We start from the raw sequence: 25403 nt of genomic DNA on the forward strand, positions 1-25403 counted from the left end.
AATAGAAATGAAGGGAGAAATAAACAGCTCAACAATAATACTCCACTTTCAATAATGCATTAGGTTAACTAAGCAAAAGAACAGGAAGGAAATAGAAGATAAACCACCTAGGTATAACAGACATCTATAGAGCTCTCTAAACAGCACAGCTGAGTACCTGTTTTTCTCAAGTGCACAAGGAACATTCTTCAAGATGGGCCATATGGTAGGCCATTAAAAAAGTAAATACACCTCTGGGTGCTTGGTTGGTTCAGTTGAAAGAGCATTGATTCTTGATCTTGGGGTTGTGAGAATGAGCCCCACATTGGGTGTAGATTTTACTTAAATAAATAAACTTTTTTAAAGAACACCTCAATAAATTAAGAAAAGATTAAAATTATACAAAGTATGTTCTCTGACCACAATGGAATGAAATTAGAAATCAGTAACAAAAAGAAATTTGAGATATCCACAACTGTGAAATTTAACATAATTTTAATGTAACCAGTGTGTCAAAGAACAACTCTAAAGAGAAATCAGAAAATACTTTGAGATGAGAGAAAATGAAGACTCTACATATTACATCTTAAGAGATGCAGCTAAAGTAGTGCTTAGTGGGAAATTCATAGCTGCAATTGCCTAAATTGAAAAAGAAGAAAACATTTTTAAAAAGAAAGTCTCAAATCAGTAACTTAATCTTCTACCTTAAGGCAAGAGGAGCAAACTCACTCCAAAGCAAGCAGATACAAGGGAAATAATAAAGATTAGAGCAGAAATTAATCAGGTAGAGGATGTGCAAACAGTAAAGCAAATGAGTGAAACCAAAACATGATTCATTGACAAACCCATAGTTAGATTGGCCAAGTTGAAAAGGAAGGCTCAAATCAGCAAAATAAGGAATGGAAGAAGGGACTACTAACTACGGAATTAAAAAGGGTCAACCATCTGCCAAAAATTAGACAACTTAGATGAAATAAAGAAATTCCTAGAAAGGCACAAATGATTAGAGTTGACTAGAGGAAATATAACATCAGAATAGACCTATAGCAAGTAAGGAAATTGAAGGAGAAGAAGTAATAAACTAACCACAGTGAAAAGCCCAGACCCAGATAGCTTCCGTAGTGAATACTGACTAATGTTTAAAGAGGAATTCATGCCAGTCTTCACAAATGTCCAAAATATAGAAGAGGAAGAAACACTTTCCAACTAATTCTGTGAAGTCAGTATTACCTCAATACCAAAACCAGGCAAAAATATCAAGATAAATCAAGAAAACTATAGACCAATATCTCTTATGAATAAAGACACAAAAATCCACAACAAAATACTATGAAACTGAATCCAGCAACAAATTAAAAGGAAGGTATACCATGACCAAGTAAGACTTATCCCAAGAATGCAAGGACAAATGAAAATCAATTAATACGCCTGACTAGTCGAATAAAGGACAGAAACCCTATTATCATCACGGTTGACGTAGAAAAAAGCATTTGACAAAATTCAACCCTACTTTGTGACAAAAAACACTCCTGCTTCTGCGTTTTTGTAGGAATAGTGAACTTCCTCAAAATCAAGAGCCATCTTTCCCTCTAAAATCAGGAGCAAGTCAAGAATACCCACTTCCACTGTTTCATTCAACATGAATGAATTAACTCAAGATGTATCAAAAATTAAAAGGAAAAGCTAAAACTATAAATTTCTTAGTGGAAGACGAGTGAATCTTTGCAACCTTGGCTTTGGCAATGGTTTCTTGAATATGGTATCGAAAGCACAAGCAACTAAAAAAAAAAAACAGATAAGTTAGAATTTCTGAGAGGTTGGAATGATGAAAATGTTTTAAAATTGAATGTGTTGATGGTTGCATAACTGAATATACTAAAAACCATCAAGTTTTATGGTATGTGAATTATATTTCAGTTTTTAAAAATGTTTTTAATGTGAACTGTAATTCAAATTAAAAAGAAAGAAAATTAGGGGTACCAGGGTGGCTCAGTCAGCTGTGTTCTGACTCTTGATTTCAGCTCAGGGCATGATCTCACAGTTTGCAGGATCAAGTCCCATGTTGGGCTCAAGAATGTGGAACCTGGAATTTTCTTTCTCCCCCTCCTTTCCCCTGACCCCTCCCTGTTCACTCTCTCTCAAAAATAAACTTAAAAAATATTTTTAAAAAATCAAGAGGGAAAAAAATTGCCACTTTAATACACTTCACCAAAGAAGATATAAAAATGTCCAATAAGCTGGGGCACCTGGGTGACTCAGTGGGTTGAGTGTCTGACTTTGGCTCAGGTCATGATCTCACGGCTTGTAATTCGACCCCACATCAGGCCCTCTGCTTTCAGCCTGTCAGTGTGGAGTTTGCTTCAGATCCTCTGTCTCCTGCTCTCTGCCCCTCCTCCACTTATGCTTTCCCAAAAATAATAAATATTTTTCTTAATGTCCAATAAGCCACAGAAAGATACTAAATATCATTATTATTCAGGAAAATGCAAATTAAAGTCATAATGAGGATCCCACTACACACTAAACAGAACAACTAAAATTATAATGACTGAGAGTCCCAAGTGCTTACCTTATAGAAATTCCCACTCACCTCATATCCCAGCCACGGATTGGTAAGAGCACTTACCCATAAGGACACTTCAGTTGTACCATAGTTCCTGCCATTATAGCCGTTTAGCAGCTTCTGTATCTACTTCACCACTGTCAATACCTGGACCGCTGCATAGAGCTGGCTGTTCACTTTGTAACGTACGCAACTATGTACCTACAAATAAAACATGTTTATTTTATGAAAATCAGGTCTTCACCTTTGGCTCTGGTGTCTTCCAAAAGTAGAAAGTAGGTCACTTGATGTTGGTTTAGGTTTGTTTTCTTAGATTTGTTGTTACTTTTTCTCAGTCCCCCTGGTAAATGGAAAATAATCCACTTTCTATGTTCCAAGCAACAATAATCCATGGCAGTTACCATTCCTGTTGGTACACAGTGAAACCATTGTTTGATCCCAGTTTGAGAGTTACAAAGCCCAGGTCCCATGGACTATATCGAGGTCCCTTAAAGATAGTATATTGGATTCTTTTTACAACACACTTGCCTTTGAGTTTCAGAGTGATTTTTTTCAGAGCATATTTAGTATTTATTCCACTGTAAAGAATCTGTGTTTAATTGTCTATGGAGTGCTTACTGTATGAGGATACTGTGTTTGTAGAGATGAAAACATTGATCCAGACTTTTCGAAAGCTCAGAGTTTAGCAGAGAAGGCAAGTGTGCAAATACATTTTCAAGACAGCAAGATAGCCACAGTGGTAGAAATCTTTAGTAAGTACAGCGACTAACAAAGAGGGAAGTGATTGATTCTGCTGTAGTGGTTACTGAAGATGAGAAAATTGCAGAAGACATACAAGGATGGGTAGGAGTTTGTCAGTTGGTCAGCTGACCTGTGGAGGTCTATTTCTGTGTCGTGACTAAGGGTGGAAACCATTTATGCATAAACATCAGTATTCGATTTAAGTAAATAACTACTTAAAGGTAGAAAAAAAGCATTGTTAATTGGCAGGAATGCTGTGTTCCTTTACACCTTTTTAATAATTAGCTTTGTGTTAAGATATAATTAAAACCTCTGAGCAAAATACAGAAGGCTTGGAAGGGCAATGCTTTTTATTGGCATGCGCTTCGTAAAACACTGCAAAACAAGGAGCTATTCGAGGTCTTTCATTCTGTTGCATCTGCTTTTTGGAATTTAAAGCTAACCGGGCAAGATGAAACAAAAATTTGCGAGTTCATGAAGATTTTGCTTTGTTCCTTTTTCAAATTGTGCTGAACTTGACAAATGAATGTACTTAGGATGAATGCTTCTCAAGTTTTTAAGAGGAAACCTTGAAACTACATCTGTGACTATTTTCTAGGTTTATATTGTTTCTCACACGTAAATGTTGTGTGGTAAGGTAGCAATGGTTAGTTTCTGATGAAACTACTACCAGTTTATCAATAAATGTCTTATTAGAGCTAATTATAAACAAGCAATTTTTACAAATAATAATTATTATTAAGTATAATTATATTTATGATACTAATACCATAACGTTTATAATATATAATTTACATAATAATTATATTATCAATTGTATTGTATGTTATATTATTAAAATATTATGATTATGTGATTTAATAAGAATTATTATTATTCAGCTCTCTTATATATTTCTCACTGTAGCCTTTTTTGTTTCTCATTTCATTATTCTTCTTGGGATAAATGGGGCAAATTCAGAGGGAAATGGAAATCTTTCCGTGTCAGGTGTTTGTCTTGGCCACATTGTGCCACTTTTACTTTTGGGCTGCGTGGAGCAATAAGAAAGCCACCTGCTACCTAAAACACGTTTTTGAAAGAGTACATAGAAAATTCCAGAAAATGGGGAATCTGCTCAGATAGTGACTGGCAGCTAGGTATTACAAAGGAAAGGCTGGGGTTTTTGTTTGTGTTCTGTTTTGTTCTGTTCATTTTTTGTCTTAGTTATCGCAGTGGCTGATGTTTTGGGGCTCCCCAGCAAGTTCAGTATTATGCGGTGACACAGAGGTTTCTGACACACTGCATTCGGGGAAGACGTATTTAAATATATGCAGATGTCACGTAATAGTTTTAATGGCAATACTCATTTGATTGGGGCTTAGGGTAGTCATTATCTTATGAAACTGTACTACCATATGGATTTAGTAATCTGTTCTCGATGGAACTCTATACTATAGACAAAGAATTATACAAAAATAATATATTAAAGTCAGTGCCTTGTGATTAATCCAAAATGACTAAAAGGGAATACTTCCTTAAATTTATGAATACAAGAAAGAAAAAATATATTTCATTTTTAGATTATATAAATGGTGGAGAACTTTTTACTCATCTTTCTCAAAGAGAGCGTTTCACAGAGAACGAGGTGCGGATCTATGTTGGAGAGATTGTGCTCGCCCTCGAACATCTCCACAAGGTAAGATGCTCAGTCTTCGAGAATTCTTTTCTGAAAAAAATCTACTGTAACTGAGGTAAAGATGCTGGAGCTAAAGAGCTAATATTTCAAACGTCATTGTCTCTGTGGAGACTGTGAAAGCACGCTTACACACTGTTGCCAATAGTCCCAATTCTGTAGTTCCCCTTTTCAAAAATCAACTTTTTTTTTTGTAGTCCCAGTGATACAGATTAAAAAGGTATAACGTGAGCGGTTCTTTGTTTTTTGTTTATGAAAAATCCTAATGCTTATTACAAAGTGCCATTAGAAAAAAGCTTTTCATTCTTAAAATAACCTTTAAAATAAAACCACAAGTCATTATCTATATTTGCTTAATTGTGACTTACTCCATTGCAGACTGTGCCTCTATGTCTGCAAGGTATATTTACTGATTAAGTTAGAGAATATGAGTTTTTGAAAGAAGCGCCTGCCATGCTACCCAGCCGCCCCGGCTTTCCCACGCTGGTCGCCTTCGTGTTTGTTTTGCCCCTGGGCCCCCTCCCCCCAACTTGTTCCCTCTCTTCCATTGCCTCCATGTAGCCCCAACTCAGGTGTTAAAAACTTTAAGTGAAATTCATCCCTGTGCTGCTGTTTGAACTCTACAAAATCCAGTTGAACTTTAAGAAAAAATATTATTTCAAATACTTTTCATCTTGATCTAAGAAATTTTGACTAATTTTTTTTTTACTTAATGAAGAAGCATTATTATAGAAGCAGTTAATTGTGTGGATTAGGCATGTGTGTTCTCCTCAGAAATAGAAAGTACTTGAGTAATTTTCATCAAAGTTTGTGAGGTCATGAGACCATCATGACTTGAGTCGCTACATTAGGATGAGACAGGTGCATCATAGAGCTCCGATTCCTTGTCATGGATTCAGATCCTGCACTGGATTAGAGATGAACAGAGATTAAAGTGGTGATTATGGAGCGTGGACAGGAGTGGAGAGAGATGAAGGAAAAAGGCAAGGACAGTGTTAAAGTGGCAGGGAGACTGGAAAATTGCAAACTGGAGGCAATGGATGGGAGAGGCGGTGAGAAAAGATGGTGAGAAGACACAAGCACAGAAGGAGGGGATCAAGGAGAGGGGAGAGCTAGAGCCACACAGAGCCAGGACTGGGGGGAGGAGAGAAGGAGGGAGGGTCAGAGCAAGAGTGTTAAGGGAGTAGATGAAAAGGTATAAGAACAGGAGGGGAAGAGAAAAGGCCCTGCTGGGTGGGGGCGGGCGGGACTGCAGTGCCTGGAGAGAGGGACTGAGGAGCAGGAAGGGAGCAGGGGACTCTGTGGGGACAGACACCACATTCCTTTGGGCGGAGTTGTCCTGGGGCGGCCAGCTTTTGCCAGTTGAGTCTCCTTTTGGGATATAAAGCAGTTCAGACATCTTCCTACATGAACCAACTTAGGCCCTGGAATGGGTTGAAAAGATCTTGGAGTTTTATGCTTAGGGGTATTAGATGTAAGTTTTTATAATATAAAAACGATGGTGGGAATCACTATAAATAACCAGAGTAAAAGGAAGCAAAACAAATACAAAGCTCCGATGGGTAAGCTAGTAAATCCAGTTTTTAACTTGTGTGAAGTCTTTAATTCTTGTCAATTCTGTTTATTAAAGAAAAATCTATGAACATCTGTTATTATTAAAACAGGGTAGCCAGAAAATACAGAACCTGATGCGTATTAGATATACATGAAATCGATGTAGAGCGAAAGTAACATAGCAAACTACATCTCAGCTAGGTTTCTCGTAATCTTACTACCCTAAAAAGATAAATGCAGAGATACAACATGAAGCCAGTAACATTAACCTTGATACAGCTGCTAACATGGAGTTTCCCGGGAGGAGACAAAAATGAGAGTTTCCTTGGAAGTGATGGTGTAAGGCACACAGTAAATGATTTATTTCTAAAATTGTTTCCAAAGAGTTTGTTTTAGAAAAAATAAAAGTCCCACTGGCTGTTAGATGTTCATGAAGCTTCGAGTCAGACGTCTGTTCTGACTGCAGATGTTGTCCTTTCTTTCTTGTAGAATCTACACTGAAGTTCTGAGAGGAAAGTTGCCTAGCATGTTTCCTTCTGTAATTTTTTGTTTCAATTTTAAGAAATTATTACGAATCTCCTTTTTCATATGCTTAACGTTGCGGAGAAGCAGGGTTTCTAAGTTTAAAAACATTTAATTTAGGCTGATGTAACATGAACTGTGCAATGCACATATATCAAGAACTTCTTCTATGACTTGTGTAGATTTATTTAGCTGAAGAAATACCTGAAGTGTTTTACTGTAAAACTTAGATGCAAAACAAAACAGAAGGATATATGTAAATGTTATCTAATTGGCTTATTTTGCTTATTTAGAACTAGTGATCACACTCGCTTCGGCAGCACATATACTAGAACTAGTGATCAACTAAAAGTAACCTATGATGTTTAGGCTTTATGGTTAGAAGCCCGTTTTTCAACAGGCCTTTATTAATTATCTACTTGACGCATTCCAAGACATGTTAAAAATAAAGGTAGGGTATGGTTATATCAAGATAAGCAGGAAATACCTAGAAACTATCAGTTATTTTTAGATAAGTACAATATGAATGTGGAGGCTATAGGAAGAAAAAAATACATGACCAGCAGGGGATCTGGTTAGTCAGTCAGGAAAGCCTCCTAATCCATTAGTAAGTGATGGACTTGAATTAGCTAAAAGTACCTGAAGAAGGTCATGTGCAGGGAAGGTTAGATACATGAAGAAGATAGAGCAGGAAGAAGCCTCAGTCGACAGAGAGAGCCCACAGAAGCTGGTCTGACAACGATGGATCTTCATTACACAGAGAAGGAAGACGTGGTAGGAGAGGTCTAGGGAGCCCAGCAGGTGAGCCCCGAGATGGAGGAATTCACATTTGCCCTGGCCAGTCACTTAGAGCTATTATAGCATTGTGAGCAGGAGAATCCTTTTTCTTTGGGCGGGGGGGTTGTTTTTAAGGTAGACAAAGACTTTCCTAATTTATTTTTTGGAAACTGTTATTTTAAAATGCGTATTTGTTTGTTTTTACAGTTGGGGATTATATACCGTGACATTAAGCTTGAGAACATTCTACTTGATTCTAATGGCCACGTGGTGCTGACAGATTTTGGTCTGAGTAAGGAATTTGTGGCTGAAGAAGTGAGTATTATATTTGAATTTGAAGTTAGTAACAATGGGATGTACACAATGATTTTTAAAAAATTAGGTGCAGAATAAGCATTTATCAGGATAGTACCATATGGGTTATGGATTTTAGGGCAGGTTTGCCTAAAGGAACATCTTTACATGAATAGCTGAAAAGATGTTCAGCTTAAAATTACCATGGAGCCATCTTGCTAGAATGGCAGTAAACCTTTAATGAATATATCAGAATTCCCAGTCTAGACAAATCAAAACTATGCATTTAACTTTCCTTATAAAATATAACTGAAATTTTTGAATAATCCTTTGGGCCCTTTGGGAGAATTATGGCTTAGTTGAAAACCAGTGGACAATTATAAAACAAAGGATATAGGGTTTACATTGTATTTACAAAGTAGGACATGTCATGATGGCCCTTTAAATTCACTTGAAAAAAATGACAAGGATCTACTAGACCTATTTCTTTGGTAATCTTGCTGGGTTTTGTTCACATGAGCTGAAATGTGATGGCCAACGTGCAGGTTTTGAATATGGAGGACCTTGTCCTTTCAGTAGAGCCTCTTTACTGTTTCAGATGCGTTTAATGACATTTAAAACTGTACCGCTATCAGTTCTAATTCAATACTAGTGTAGCAGCTGTAATAAAAATTATATTTTTACACTACTGGTTATGCAAGAAAACTAGGTAAATTTGAATGCCATTTTATTTTTATCTAAGAAATTATTAGAATACAGAATCATAATGAAATGTTGTAGTGAAGGACTTTGTGGTTATAAAGCACATCAGTCTTGAATTCCCAATTAGGTGTATCTATTTCTGAATGTTTGCTCTTTGTGATATTGCCCATGGAGTCCTAGGTTAATTTGATAAGCACCAAAGTCATCAAAACTAAAGACCTCAATTTTTTATCAGATCTGTAATCATTCAGTTCACTTAGTAAGTGTTGACCACTTCTACTATGCTAGGTACTGGATGATACAGTGGTGTGTGTCTTCATGAAGTTATGGTTATAATTATATTGATTATCTTTGATAGAATAATCAGAGTTATAAAATAGATGAATTTTTGAGGCATTTACTTCAAAGTTTGATTTTTAAGATTTTTTCTCCTCTGCAAAACTTTGAGTGGCAATGTCAGTAAAATGTGACAGATTAACTACATTTACCATTGCGTCCTCGTTAAACCCCATAAGCAAAAGTAAAGGAGTAAAATTGATACCTACTCAAAAAGGAGGAAAGAATATAGCAACTGGAGTTTGGAACGGGCAGCAGGAATACTACTTGTAGCCAATTCAGCATCTCTGATCACAGTTGAATCCTAAGCTAGCAACGTGAGAAGCCCCATAGCAAACTAATTGCACTTCTGGACCCCAGAACGGTTCAGGATTCCCTCAAAGTAGGAGCGCAGGAGCTATGGGACACAGGAGGGTTGGTTGGAAATCTGTATAAGAAACAGGTAGCCCCCAGGTCTCTTGTCTGCCTTATTCACCCAGGCAACCATGCCTCCCTTACCTTCAAGGAAGACTGAAAGGGTTAAATAGAAAGACTGGATTCAGGGATGAGGGACTGAAGATGAGCCCACAACAAGAAAACTAGTGGGTGGTGTGAACCGTGGAGCTCCCATGGCCTCTTCCTGCCGCTTCGCTCTGAGATTTCACCTAGACGGGAATTTGGAGGATTCCTCCCTGAGAAACCGAGAACAAAACCTGTGGATGCTGTCCGTTGGTGACGTCACCAGTACGCAGCCCAGCCCGATCTTTCTACACAGGTGCCTGGGACTTGACGAGCCCAGCGCAGGTCCCAGAACTGTATTTGTGATGATGTCACAATTTCGTTTTCTATTTTAACTTCAGTATAGTTCACCATAATCCATTTCTTTTATCTGTATTTCAATGTGATTTGTTTCCTGTGCCATACTCTGCATTTAAAACCACTGTTCTGAGAAGTGGTCTGTGGGCTTCAACAGACAGCCAGGGAGGCCTTGGCTTGTAAAGGACCCCCGCACAGGGAGATTTGGTGGCCATCGTCTCCTCTCTCCATGGAACCATCCATGCATTTGCTCCTTCCCTCTATCAGTATTTGTTGAGGGCCTTCTCCTTGGAGACACGGGGCTAGGTTCTGGTAAGACACCAATGAAGAGAATTACTTAGTGACTCCCATGTTTACAGGTACGTGTGGCTGATCGTTTGGCAGACTTTGGCCCTGGGCAACTGCAGACTGTTAGAAACTAAAACAAAATAAATGAAAATCAAACATGGATCAGAGTTGTTGAGTTTCAATATAGAAATACAAATTAATCATAAAGGCTATGTCACTGAAACAGCCAGGTCCCTGCTCACGAGGGAGACTTGTATGTCCTGTGAATTATGTCAGCCGCTCCTCCACAAGGGAGCTCTCATTGGCTGCCGTAAGTTTTGGGTATTTTAGCTGTTTAGGTGCAAAAATGAAATTCTGGGATTCTATCCGAAGCGGAGAAACAATGGACAGATTTTCTTATTTTTCACTGAATACAACCTGGCTGTGTTTAATATAGTTACGTGATAATGTCTGCAGAAGCTTTCTAATTTCATCTCTTCCCCTCAGACTACACCTCTTTCTGCCTCTCTCTGTAGAGGACATTCCGTCCCTCTAGGCTTCAGGTTTAACTCTCATGGCTGGGGTGGAACTACCCTTCTCCGACACCCCTGCAATGGGATCTAGTGGTCTTTGCTCCCCTGATTCCACTCAGCACCCATTCGGCCAATTTCCCTGCTTGGACCCCTTTGACCTGAAAAATATTCCCACCAAACAGTTTCTGTTTTGATTAGCTAGCATTCCTTTTTGGTTTCACATGTCACCCTGAATCACTTACACTGAAGTATCTTTCTCGGAGTGAGTTTCTTTTTTTGTCCATCCCGAGTCTACTTCATTGGTTTTTAGTTTAAACTCTAGTTCAAGGACTCTCCTCGTGGGTTCCCAGTGCCTATAGAGAGATTCTATGACTGTAGCTCCAACTAACCTCTTCTACCTCTTCCTCTTCGACTCTCTTCTTACCATTTAAGCATGCTTAGTCTCTCCTCTCTTAAAATTTTAAAGATGGAGAGTGAATGGGTAGATGGATGGATGGACGGATGGATGGACGGACGGACAGACTAGGAGATAAAAAGAAACTATCCCAGAATTACATTTTCCCTGCCAGCTCTTGTGTTCTTGTTCTCCTCTGTCAGTATTTGTCTACACACTTCCTTACTTACCCACATGTCACTCACTCCTTTAGTCTACTCTGATTTGGCTAGCACACCTATCGACTGACTGCAAGTCTTCTTGTCAAGGTCACTATTGACCTCAGTTTTAGATACTTTTTAGTCCTCTTCTTACTTGACTACCTAGTAATATTGAACTGGAAATTGCCTCTTTCTTTGGCTCCTGTGACACCACAGTCCCCTGGCTTTCCTTCTCTCTGTCACTATCTTTTGCAGGCGTTTCCTCTTCTACCCAGGTGTTCCTCACAGCTAAATACTAACTACTCTTCTCTCTTTATGCCTTACTCTCTCCCTTTATGCTGGTGATTCTTCAATATGTACGGCAACCCTGACCTCTCCTCTAGGCTCCAGACCCAAACATGCTTCTACCGTATTTCCACTTGACACTCTGAGAAGCTTCTCAAGCTCAACATTTACAAAATGGATCTTGCCTTACCCCTCCCCAAATCTGCTTCTCTTTCACAAGCTGCACTTTTGTGTTATAAATTCTGCCCTTATTTGGTCTAGGAAATGTCTTTTTTTTTTTTTTTTTTTTTAGTTTTTAGGAATTTACTTAGTATTAAAAGTAAGTACTTTTTAAATAACATTTAAAGTTTCTGTTAATGGTCTAACATTCATCTCTCTGCGTATTCGTTAACAGTTGAGCAAATATTGAATGAGTACTGTGTGTCGGGTCTTGTACTGGACCCTAGAAACAGAGTGCTGAACATAAATTCTTTGCCCTAATGAGCCTATATTCAGAGGTTTTTGTCAAATTTCGTATAATTAATTACTTCTAGATTATAGTTTGCTAAACTGGATTGTAAACAGGATAAAATTGATTTTAGAAACCTTTAAAATCTCTTATATGATAATGAACATTTTACAAATTTGACACCTTTGATATATTTCTTTCTCAATCATAGAATTTGATAAATCGCTTAAGATTCTGAGAATAAAAGAAGACCTTTCTAAATATCTGCATGTATTCTATGTCCCGCAGAGGATTTCTTGAGGGTATAATTCAGCAAACATTTCTTGAATTCTCACTATAAGTCAGACATTTGCTAGGTATTGGATGTATGATTCTAACATTGAAGACTTCAAAAACATTTATTTGGGGTGGGCGCCTGGGTGGCCCAGTTGATTGAGTGTCTGACTTCGGCTCAGGTCATGATCTCACCGCTTTCGGGTTCGAGCCCCACATTGGGCTCTGTGCTGACAGCTCAGAGCCTGGAGCCTGCTTCCGATTCTGTGTCTCTGTCTCTCTTTGCTCTTCTCTCTCTCTCTCTTTCTCTCCCTCTCAAAAATTAACATTAAAAATTTTTTTAAACATATATTTTTAAAGGGGGTTTATTTTTACCTCTTAATAAACAATGTCAAAGTGATACATTAGTGTATTATTAGTTACCCTATACTTAAAATTTTTTTGATGTTTATTTATTTTTGAGAGAGAGAGAGAGCGCACACAAGTGGTAGAGGTGCAGAGAGAGGGGAGGACACAGAATCTGAAGCAGGCTCCAGCACAGAGCCTGACACGGGGCTCAAACCCACAAACCATGAGATCATGACCTGTGCCAAAGTTGGGCACTTAACAGTCTGAGCCACCTAAGCATCCCTAGTTACCCTATACTTAAATATGGTATATCATTCTGTGTTTTCATAATTTCACATTGAACATTTATAAATATCACAACAGATTATTAACATGAACCTACAAGTAGCTAAGTACAACTAGCAGAAAAATAATGTCCCCAACACGTAAAATAGAATTAGCTAACATATAACATACTGCCAGGGTAGCTATGCTTTAAAGGGACAGGCCTATGGATTAATGACTATTTTCTCTTTCCAGAAAATAGAAAAATGTACCTTTGCTTATAAGATGACATTATTCATTCATTTATTTTTTGAACATATAAAGGCCTTCGTATATACTGGATGGTGCATGTGTTGAATTCTCAGTTCACTTTGTGGCTCTGTGACATTGGACAAGCCACTTAGTCATTAGCCCCTCTGAGTCTTAGTTTCCTCATCTGTCAAATAATAGCTGTCATATCTAATTTATGGGATCATCATATGGACAAGATGAGTTAGAGCTTATGAAAGTAGGCTCTAACGTGTGAAGCAATAAATAAATATCAGTTTCTACTTGTAGGACATAACATTCAAGTTATAGAGTACTGTGAGCAAAATTAAAATAGACAAATGAGAATCTTTTTTTTTTAATGTTTTATTTATTTTTGATACAGAGAGAGAGAGAGCATGAGAGGGGAAAGGGCAGAGAGAGAAGGAGACACAGAACCGGAAGCAGGCTCCAGGCTCTGAGCTAGCTGTCAGCACAGAGCCTGACGCGGGGCTCGAACCCACGAACGTGAGATCTGACCTGAGCCGAAGCCGGAGACTTAACCAACTGAGCCACCCAGGCACCCCGACAAATGAGAATCTTAAATTAATTCTCCCTTTTATGATTTGTAAGTAAGTTTTAAAGTATGTCTTTAATGATGTCATTTGCAGCATCCTGCTGTTGTGACATATGTATCTCAGGATGCCTGGGTGAAGATCAGGGTCCATAAAGAGCACGTTTGCCTTAGGAATCCGATACCCCTCCTCTCTAAGGCAGCTTCCTAGTTACTTCTGTCCCCTTCCTGCCTAATTTGTAGTGACATATGTTCACGATTCTTTTCATTGGCATGAGCTCCTGAAGAACATGCTAAGTCTCTGTAAGCAAGTCTTGTCAGTCACTCGCCAAAATCAGTGACGTTAGAATAATTTTAGTTATTTTAGGGTCAACACTGAGACGAAAGTGTTGGGAAAACAAGAGGCCTAGAAACCAGTCAGAGCATTTTCTCGTTTTTCTGTTGCCCCAATTTTTCCTCTACTCAAACAGTGCTACACAATATACAGATGCTAGCACGTTAGTTTCAGCCGTTGTTTGCAATGTGTTTCTGCTGGATATCAGAGCTGATCCCGTACGTTCAGACAGGAGGAGGGGGGAGAGGGAGACTTTGCCCGCAGACATCTGCCTCACCGATTCCTTTATAACTTTTCTTACAGTAGAAATTATTGGCTCTGCTGCTTCAGATTCCGTATCTCCCTCTCTCTGCCCGTCCCCTGCTCATGCTCTGTCTCTCTCTTCCTCTCAAAAATAAATATTAAAAAAAAAATTCTTAAGGAAATTATTAGCCCTGGTAGGACTTATCCTTATACTATTTATTTTAAGGCAAATTCGGGATGCTTAGGGGCTCAGTCGGTTATTGGTCCCAGTATTGATTTCAATTCAGGTCGTGATCCCAGGATTGTGGAATCAAGCCCCGTGTCCGGCTCAGGGCTGAGCATGGAGCCTGCTTAAGATTCTTTCTTTCTCCCTCTGCCCCTCTCCCCAGCTCGCTTGCTCACTCTCTCTCTCTCAAAAAAAATTTTTATTTAAAAAAATAAACAGAAAATAAGGCAGGTTCAATATACAAGATCAGTGGGCAGGTTAAACATAAATGATATCATTGAGCAAGCAGGGACGACTTTTGAGTGGAGATTCTTTTCACAGAAACTTCTATTATGTATTCTATTTGTTTAGATCAAGTTAAATATATATAGTTTTTTACTTGAAAATTATATTTAGCAGTCACATTATTCTATATTAACATAGGATGTGTTCATCTGAAAATAGATCATAATAAAAGGAAAATTATATAAAACCATGCTGAGTGTCAGGGACTTTCAAGCCCTTAAGGGGAATTTAGCAAAAAATATTCCAGATACTAACCAATGCTGAATAAATGTGATGAAATACATGTTTGTATCTTCTACATTTCTTTTTTAATTTTTTTACATTGTGCGCTATTTAAATAAAACTATATAAAAATGATATAACAGAATCTGTGCATCCACTATTCACATATGCAGCAATGAACATTTTGTATTTTTTTCCACTCATTCGGCAAATATCAACTGAATGTATACTATGATCCGGCAGAGTTGTATATAGTGTTGAAATCTCGCAATGAGCAAAAGGGACAAAAATCTTTCCTCTGGATGGTGGGGAGCCAGTAATAAGGAAATAAGTAAAATATGTATGGACTATGGTAGATAAAGGTAAGTTACAAGAAGACAAGTACACTAGGAAAGAGGGATGGGGGTATCAGGGTGAGAAGGGTTGTGCTTTTTTTTTAATGTGTTTTATTTTTTGAGAGATAGAGAGAGATAGCATGAACAGGGGAGGGTCAGAGAGAGAGAGGGAGATACAGAATCTGAAGCAGGCCCCAGGCTCCGAGCTAGCTGTGAGCACAGAGCCTGATGTGGGGCTCAAACCCACGAACTATGAGATCATGACCTGAGCCGAAGCCAAACGCTTAGCCGACTGAGCCACTCAGGCTCCCCGGGTTGCGCTTTTAAATCAGGTAATCAGGAAGGGTCTTGCTAAGAAGGTGACAGGTGAGCAGAGACATGAAGGAAATGAGAGTGTAAGCCTTGTCCTTATCTTAGGGAAGAGATTTCTAGGTAGAGGGATCAGCCAGTGTGAAAAACCCCAGGTGGGACTATGTCTAGGCTGCTTGCGGAACAGTGAGGAGTGCAGTGCAAGTGTCCAAAATGACTGAGGTAGAGTAGCAGAGCGTCAGGGTGTGCAGTCAGCCATACAGAGGAAGGACTCCACAGATCGTGTAGGGCATTGAAGACTGTAGTGAGGACTGTGGCTTCTTTTAGTGAAGTGGGGGGCATCGGAGAGATTCGAGTATGGGAGGGAGACGATCTGACTTATTTTAGAAGAGTAATTTGGTTTGCCAAACATGCTATTCTAATAGTGGGACAGTCTAGAAACATGGAGACCAGTTAGTATTAAATGTTGCATTAATCCCAGACTGTGGGCTAGCAGAATAGGTCGTATAAGTAGTCAGATTTTAGATATATTTTGACAGATATATTGAAATTTATTGATGGGTTGGGTGTGGGGTGTGAGAAAGCAAGAGAAATCGGGGAGCCATAAGCTTTTTAGTTAGGTTGGAAGGATGAGGTTGCCATTGACTAGTGGGGTCAAAAGTCTTCTTATTTTAAGGTGGGAGAAATGGCAGACGTCATATGCTGGTTGACACATTCCTGTAACGGAAGTGGGGGTCGATAGAATAATGATAAGAGAGAAGGAGGGAGATGCTGGAGCACTGACCTCGGGAGGGATAAACTCGGTGCACAGGTGGGGATGTAGTTCTTAGCTAGTGGCTTAGTCATGTCCTCCTTAGGAACAGAGAAGGGTGAGTTGCTGGGCACAGAAGCAGGTGGCTGTCAAGACGTGATGGTGGGAGCTTATAGAGGCCTTTTGTGATTGCTTCTGTGTTCTCTCTGAAAGTGAGGAGGGAAAAGATGGAGACACGGGAGTCTGAGGAGAGAGGAGAAGATATAAAATAAACAGCCACGTCCGTGGGAGAGTGAATGGATTAGGAAATGAGTGTATTTGCCGGGCAGTGTCAAAGGCCTGCTCGAGGTTCATAGTCATGAATTTAAAGTGAACTTGACCAACCTCATTCTATGTTTTCCTCCAACTACATTTTGCTTAACAAGGGCAGAGAATTTAATCCTGTTTTAGTATATGTGCTGCCGAAGCGCACGCTTTAATCCTGTTTTAGTACTCCTACTTCAGATGTGTATAGCCATAGACTATATGCACTGCTAGCTTGTGTTCCTAAAATGGACGTAAATGGCATACCATATGCAAATTGTTCTTTTGACTTATTTTTTAAATTTATCCAAGTTGGTAAGTATGAATCTATTTCATTCAGTTTACCCTCTGTGTAATACTCTTTTATGTGGGTTATCCAGTTTACTTATCCATTCTGTGTTTTCTTTATCACAGTATTGAAGTTTTTTTCTGATATTATTGCTTTGATGCAGTTCTTTAAATATTCTAGATACCTATCATTTGTAATTATGCATTTTGTTTCTTTTCTAAGTCTCTCACTTGTTTTTAATGATATTTTTGCCATCATCAGAATTGACATTTTAATAAAATCAAATTTACTATAATCTTTTAATATTTATATTTGATTACTTAAAAATTTTAATTTTAAATTACATAAAATACACATAAAAAGTATCATCTTCACTATTTTTTAAATGTTTATTTATTTTGAGAGAGAGAGAGAGTGAGCACAACTGGGTAGGGGCAGAGTAAGGTGGGGAGAGAGAGGGAATCCCAAGCTGGCTCCGTTCTGTGAACACAGAGCCTGATGTAGGGCTCTATCCCATGAACCATGAGATCTTGACCTGAGCTGAAACCAAGAGTCAGATGCTTAACCGACTGAGCCACCCAGGCGCCCCATCATCTTAACTGTTTTTAAGTGTAGATCAGTAGTACTAACTATATTCACATTGTTGGGTAGCAGGTCTCTAGTATTTTTTTTTTATCTTGCAAAACAATTCTATACCCATTGAACAACTACTCCCCATTTCCCCCCTCCTAGCCCCTGAAGAGCACCATTGTACACTTTATATCTATGAATGTGACTCCTTTAGGTACCTGATATAAGTAGAATCATACAGTGTTTATCTGTTTTGTGACTTGTCTACTTCAGTTTAACATAATGTCCTCAAGGCTCATTCATGTAGTAAGTGACAGGATTTCCTTCTTTTTTTTAAAGTTTATTTTTGAGAGAGAGTACATGTGTGTGTGCCTGCACACATAAGTGGGAGAGGAGGAGAGAAGAAGAGAGGGAGACACAGAATCTGAAGCAGGCTCCAGGCTCTGAGCTGTCAGCAGAGAGCCCAATGTGGGGCTCAAACTCCCAGATCATGAGATCATGACCTGAGCTGAAGTCAGATGTTTAACTGACTGAGCCACCCGGGCGCCCTAGGATTTCCTTCTTTTTTAAGGCTAAATAATATTATAATATAAGTATATATTATACTTTGTTTATCCATTCATCTACTAATGGACATTTGGGTTGTTTCCAGTTATTGGCTATTGTAAATAATGCTTACAGTGAATATAGGTATACAAATTTCTTTTTGAGAATGTTCTTTAGGATATATATCCAGAAGTAGGACTGCTGGATCATATGATTATAACATTTTATTTTTATATTTTTTGAGGAATATCCATAATATGCCCCAATGCAGCTGCATCATTTTACATTCCTACTAACTACGTGCAAGTGTTCCATTTCTCCATATTCTCACTTATGTTTCTTATTTCTGCTCTTTTAATAGCAGCCCTCCTAATGAGCATGAGGTGATAGTAGTTTTCATTGTAGTTTTTATTTGCATTTCTCTAATGATGAGTGATGTTGAGTATCTTTTCATATGCTTTTTGGCCTTTTGTATATTATGTTTGGAAGAATGTCTGCTGAAATTCTTTGCCTGTTTTTTTTTTTTAAGTTTATTTATTTGAGAGGGGGGAAATGAAGGGCAGAGAGAGAAGAGAGAGAATTCCAAGCAGGCTCCACACTGTCCGTGCAGACAGAGCCTCGTGTGGGGCTTCAACTCATGAATCACAAGATGAACCACCTGAACCCAAGTCAAGAGTTAGACAGTTAACTGGCTGAGCCACCCAGGCACCGCTCTTTGGGTTTTTTTCATCAGATTACTTGCTTTGTTGTTGTTGTTGTGTTGTAGTTCTTTATATATTCTAGATATCAACCACTTATCAGATATGGATTTACAGCTTTCTTTCCATTCTGTAAGTTGTCTTTTCACTTTGTTTCCTTTGAGGCAAGGAAGTTTTAAATTTTGATATTGTCAGCCTTTGTGCTTGTCCTTTGGGTGTCATATCCAAGATAACATGGCCAAATTCAGTGTCATGAAACTTACCCCTATGTTTTTTCTTCTAGGAGTTTTATAGTTTTAGATTTTACACTTAGGTCTTTTGTCTCTTTTGAGTTAACTTTTGTATTTGGTGTGAAGTGAGGGCCCAACTTCATCCTTTTGCATGTGGCCTTCCCAGAGTCATTAGTTGACAAGACCATCTTTTGTTCACGTGTGGGCTTCACACCCTTGGCGAAGATCGTTTGACGGTATACACTGGAAGGTTTATTTCTGGGCTCTGTATTTTGTTCCTTTGCTCTGTATGTTTGTCTTAATTCCACTACAAGGATGTTTTGTTTACTGTAGCTTTGAAATATGTTTGGAAAGCAGGAATTGTGAGACTGCCAACTTTTCTTCAAGATTTTTCACAATTTTTGCAAAAAAAAAAAAATGCCATTGGGATTTTGGTAGGAGTTACATTGACTCTCTACATTACCCTGGGTAGTATGGACATTTCCAAACCACAAGCAGGGGATGTATTTCTTTTTACTTCTTTCTTCTTTAATTCCTTTCACAATATTTTATAATGTTTGTTGTCAGGTCTTTTGACTTATTGGTTAAATTAATTCCTAAGCATTTTGTAATTTTTGATGCTATTTTAAGTGGGATTTTTTTTGGATTGTTCATTGTTAGTGCAAAAAAATGTAACTAATTTTAGTATGTCAATCTTCTATTCTGTAACTTTGCTCTATGAATTTATTCTAATAGTTTTTGTGTATGTGTGTTTGTGGAATCTTTAGGGTTGTCTACCTATAAGATTATATCATCTACAAGTAAAGAAAATTTTACTTTCCAATTTGGATGCCTTTTATTTCTTTTTTCTTGCCTAATTGTTCTGGCTAGGACTTCCAGTGCTCTGTGGAATAGAAGTGGTAAGAGGAACATCCTTACCTTGTTACTGATCTTAGAGGAAATTTCGATTTTTCACCATTGAATATGGCTATTTGCTGTGAGCTTTTCATATATAGTCTTTACTATGTTAAGGTAATTTCTTTCTATTCCTACTTTGTGGTTTCAGTGTTTTTTCTAAGTTTATTTATTTATTCTGAGAGAGACAGAAAGAGTGTGAGTTGGGGGAGGGCAGAAAGAGAGAGAGAGAGAGAGAGAGAGAGAGAGAGAGAGAATCTCAAGCAGGCTCTGCGCTGATGGTCTTGACACAGGCTCAAACCCATGAAACCATAAGATCATAACCTGAGCCGAAATCGAGTTGGATGTTCTATGGATTGAGCCACCCAGGTGCCCCTCAAATGCTATTTCTGCATCAATTGAATTTTTATTCTTCATTCTGTTATTATAGTGTATTACATTGATTGACTTTCAAATCTTGAACCATCCTTGCATTCCAGGAATAAACCTCACTTGATCATGTTACATAAACCTTTTAGCGTGCTGTTGAATTTGGTTTGCTAGTATTTTGTTGGGATTTTTGTATTAGTTTTCATCAGAAATAGAAGGCTAGTTTTTTTGCAGTATTTTTGCTGGCTTTGGTATTAGAGCAATGCTGGCCTCATCTCATGAGTTTAAAAGTGTTCTTTAGTTTTCTGGAAGAGTGAGGAGTATTGGTCCTACTACTTCTTTAAATGTTTTTTAGAATTTTCCTTTAAGTCACCTGGTCCTGAGCTTATTCAAGGACGGAGGTGAGAGAAGGGGGTTTGATTGCTGATTTAATCTCCTTACTGATCATGGTTCTGTTCAGAATTTTCTATTTCTTTATGATTCAGTTTGATAAATTGTATGTTTCTAGGAATTTACCCATTCTAGATTATCCAACTTGTTGGTGTATAATTGTTATAGTTGTTTCTTTTTTTTTAAATTTTTACCTTTTTAATTTTAGAGACAGAAAGAGCATGAACGGGGGAGAAGGACAGAGGGGGAGAGAGAGATAGAGAGAACCCCAGGCAGACCTCATGCCCAGCACAGAGCCCAACTTGGGGCTCAGTTCCACAACTATGAGCCAAAGTCAAGAGACTGACTGAGACACCCAGGCAGCCCAATAGTAGCTACTTATGTCATCTTTTTCATTTTCTTATGTCTTCTCTCTCATTTCTAATTTTACTTACTTGAATTTTCTCTATATTTTTTTAATGTAGCTAAGAGTTTGTCAGTTTTGTTGATATTTTAAAAAAACCAACTATCGGTTTTGTTAAATTTTTTCTATTGTTTTTCTATTCTCAGTTTTATTTATTTCTGCTCTATTTATTTCTTTCCTTTTGCTAACTTTTAGTTTAGTTTGTTCTTCTTTTTTTAATTCCTTGAGGTGTAAATTGGGTTGTTGATTTCTTTGAATTTTTAAAAACATAATCTCTTTTTATTTCAGTGCACTAAGATATTTGCTTTTATTTTCTTTTAAAAATGAGCACATTAAATTTTTTAATATAATAGGAATTAATTTTTAAATATAAAACAAAGTGGGGATCTTGTTTTATCTTTTTTTATAGATAACCCAGTTGACTGAACTATCACTGAATAGTCAGTTAATCTTTTCCTTACTGATTTGAAAGGTACCTTCCATCATATGCCAAATTCCTATATATGCCTGTGAGTCTTATTTCTGTTCGTGTTTCTCTTTATTCCATTCCATTTGTCTGGTTGCCTCTCTCTGAGTCAAAATAAAAAATCTTGAAGGCCATGATTTTATAGTAAGTCTTAAATATGGAAAGGTGAAATCTTTTTCTTCTTCACTCTTATCCTACCATTCACCTCCCTTTCTCTGACCTTCCTCCACTCTCTTCTCTTGGTCTTTTGTTCTTCCATGTGAATCATGGAATTAAATTTATAAATTAATTTGGAAATAAACCATGATCTCTGGATAATGAATCTTCTGATTAGTTGATGAGCATAAATCAATAGTCATACCTTCCCAGTTACTGCCTTTTATTTCTTTTAATAATACTTTGTAACTTTCTATGTAATGCTTTATATGTATATCATTAGATTCATTTTGATTAACTTTATACTTTTTCTTCCTATTTACAAAAAGAAGAATATTTATGGGTTTTTTTTGCAGCACGGGAATGTTGATCTTATGCCTAGCAATATTGCTGAATTCATATTCTAGTCCTTTATAGATTCACTTGGATTTTTTATGTAGATGGCTATATTAAGGAAAAAATCAGAAACATTGTCAGTAATGGTTTTCTATCTTTGTGATTCTCATTATTTTTATTTTGTGTGTTTGTGAATGGATAGTTTGGTTTGGTTTTATTGCTCTACTTTTATTCATGTGTACTCTTGCTTATTTACTTTAAGGCTATGTGTCTTGGGTTTTACAATTTAGTATGGTATTTACTCTAGGTTTTTGATAGATGAATTCTTAGTTTCTAATTGTTTATTGATATACCTTATTGATATAAGGAAATTCTTAGTTTCTAATTGTTTATTGATATTCCTTATTGATATAAGGAAATTCTTATAGTTTTTCTCTTCAATCACTTAGTGTTGTGAGTTATGTTAATAAGTTTTTGTTTCATGTTAAGCCATCTTTCAATTCTTGGAACAAACTTTACTTTCTATATTGTATTTTTTTTTTCTTTGCCAGATCTTGTTTGCTAATATTTTATTGAGGGATTTATTGTCCAGTTGACCTTTAATTTCTTTTCTAATATTACATTTGTATGATGTTGAGATAAAGATTATACTAACATCATGAAAGGAACTTAAATGCAAGTATACAGATAGAAATTCTATTCTTAATATTTCCTCTTAATGCACATCTATAGCTATCAGAGCATATATTTTTTTTCTTTCTTCCACCCTCCTAAGTGAGTGTGAGTAGCTTTTCAAATACTTATTTAATTTTTTAAAAATGTCTATAATTATATTTAGGTTTTCAATTTCTTCTTCAGTCAATTCTGGTAAGTTATATTTTTATAGAAAAATGTTATATTTTTTCTTTTTAAATTCCCTGGCATCATGTTTTTCATAGAATTTACTCATTTATTTAAAAAAATTTTTTTAATGTTTATTTTTGAGAGAGAGAGAGAGTGTGTGAGCTAGGGAGGGTCAGAGAGAGAGGGAGACACAGAATCTGAAGCAGGCTCCAGGCTCTGAGTGGTCAGCACAGAGCCTGACGCGGGGCTCAAACTCATGAACTGCGAGATCGTGACCTGAGCTGAAATCGGCTGCTTAACCGACTGAACCATCCAGGCGTCCCGAATTCGCTCGTTTTTTAATCTGTTGTGAGTGTAGTAAAGTTTCCTTTTAAATTAATAATATTATTGATCTATAACTTTCCTCTTTTATCCTTGATCAGTTTGCTAGAAATTTGTCCATTTTAACCTTTTTCAAAAAAACCTTTTGTCAAGCTTCTCATTTTCTGTGTTTCTTTCATGATGTTTCTTTGTTCCTTTTACTTTTCAAGGTTTTCTTTCATATTCTTTTTCTCAATTTTTGAGTGAGACCTCCAGCTCACTAATATTTAATCTTTTCATTTTTAATGAAACAATTTCTAAGAATAGCCTTTAGATACATCTCACAAGTTCTGATATATAAGATATTTACTATTATTCAAATAGTCTAATATTCATTGTGGGGGTTTTTTCCCTTTGGGCCATGAATTATTTAGAAATGAGTTTTGGGGTTTTCAAGTATATAGGAATTTTTAGTTATCTTTTTGTAAGTGAATTCTAATTTTATTGCTTTCTGTTTGGGGAACAAAATATATATGATTTTATTTCTGTGGAATTAGAGATCTTCTTTGTGATCTATTACACATTTAATTTCTATAAATATGACATATGTGGCTAAAAAGCATGTGTATTCTCTAGCTATTACATATAAAGTTTGGGGTATTCTCAGGAGCATCGTGCAAATCTTCTGTAGTTCCGCTAAGTACTTTCTTGCCCCATCAGTCAGTTATAAAAGAGATCCATTAAAATGCCTATGGTGGTTGTGGATTTGTCCGCTTCATAAACATCTCTCCATTTTTGCTTTTTTTAAGACTTTTCAACAAATGCTGAGTATATTCAGGTTTGGAATAGTATTATTTCCCTAGTGAAATGTTCCTTTTATTCTTATGTAATGACTCTACTTAATTTTAATAATCCTTTTTGCCTTAAAGTTTATTTTCTTGCTATTAATAAAAATACTCCAGCTTTCTATTGGTTAGTGCTGGTCTGATATATCTTTTTCCATCTCTTTACTTTCAATATTTCTTTGTCATTATGTTTTAGGTGTGCCTTTTGTAAATAACATATAGCTGGATTTTGTTTTTGATCCAGAGAGTTTCTTTCTTTTAACTGGTGAGTTAAGTCTGTATATTACAATTACTGATATATTTTTACTTATTTATCTTATCTTGCTATGTGTTTCTCTTTATCACAGTTTCTCTCTGCCTTCTCCCCTTCCTTTCCTATTTAGATTATTAGGATTTCTTTGTTTCATTTCTCCCTAATAGTCTAGAAGTTATATATATTCTATTTCTTTTAACTTCTTTACTGACTTAACAATTATGTCTGTAATTGTCATGACCACTACAAGAACATCGAATGTTTTAACTCCAATTATCCATCTCATTCTCTGTATTATTACTACTTATTATTTGGCCCCATCTTGTATTATATTCCCCAAATTAATCATTAATGTGTAATTTTCATTTTACAAATTCACTACTTGTTTCGATTTTCTCATGTTTGCCTGTTTTCTCTGTTCACTATTGCTTCTTATAACTTAACTCTTTTCTTGTGAGTTCAATTTATTACTGAACTGCATCTTTTAGATGTCTTTGTAACAAGGATTAATGAATAGTAAATCCTCTTTGTTTTAAAATGCCTTTAAGGCAAGGGAAATGAAAGCAAAAATGAACTATTGGGACCTCATCAAGATAAAAAGCAAAAATGAGCTATTGGGACCTCATCAAGATAAAAAGCTTCTGCACTACAAAGGAAACAATCAAGAAAACTAATAGGCAACTGACAGAATGGGAAAAGATAGTTGCAAATGACATATCAGATAAAGGGCTAGTATCCAAATTCTATAAGGAGCTCACCAAACTCCACACCCAAAAAACAATGAACCCAGTGAAGAAATGGGCAGAAAACATGAACAGACACTTCTCCAAAGAGGACATCCAGGTGGCCTACAGGCACATGAAACGATGCTCAACATCACTCATCATCAGGGAAACACAAATCAAAACCACACTGAGATACCATCTCATGCCAGTCAGAGTGGCTAAAGTGAACAAATCAAGAGAATATAGATGCTGGCGAGGGTGTGGAGAGACGGGCACCCTCCTACACTGTTGGTGGGAATGTAAACTGGTACAGCC

The 25403-nt window shown here is 37.0% G+C and overlaps 1 protein-coding gene and 1 long non-coding RNA gene across 2 annotated transcripts in view; one reads left to right on the plus strand and one right to left on the minus strand.

Annotated features, from left to right (window-relative positions):
* The window catches only part of RPS6KA5 (ribosomal protein S6 kinase A5), a 175390-nt gene that overhangs the window by 94610 nt on the left and 55377 nt on the right, over nt 1-25403 (plus strand). The window contains 2 exon segments of the mRNA XM_029950685.1: nt 4843-4958; nt 8016-8123. Of these exon segments, the coding sequence (XP_029806545.1) occupies nt 4843-4958; nt 8016-8123 (224 nt within the window).
* The window catches only part of LOC115301018, a 26852-nt gene continuing 4129 nt past the window's right edge, over nt 2681-25403 (minus strand). Inside the window, exons 2-3 of the long non-coding RNA XR_003912942.1 lie at nt 9639-10353; nt 2681-2743 (exon numbers count right to left, since the gene is read on the minus strand). This is a non-coding gene — a long non-coding RNA (uncharacterized LOC115301018). The remainder of the gene's footprint in view (nt 2744-9638; nt 10354-25403) is intronic.

The sequence above is a fragment of the Suricata suricatta genome, chromosome 9 (assembly GCF_006229205.1).
Source record: "Suricata suricatta isolate VVHF042 chromosome 9, meerkat_22Aug2017_6uvM2_HiC, whole genome shotgun sequence".
Lineage (NCBI taxonomy): Eukaryota > Metazoa > Chordata > Mammalia > Carnivora > Herpestidae > Suricata > Suricata suricatta.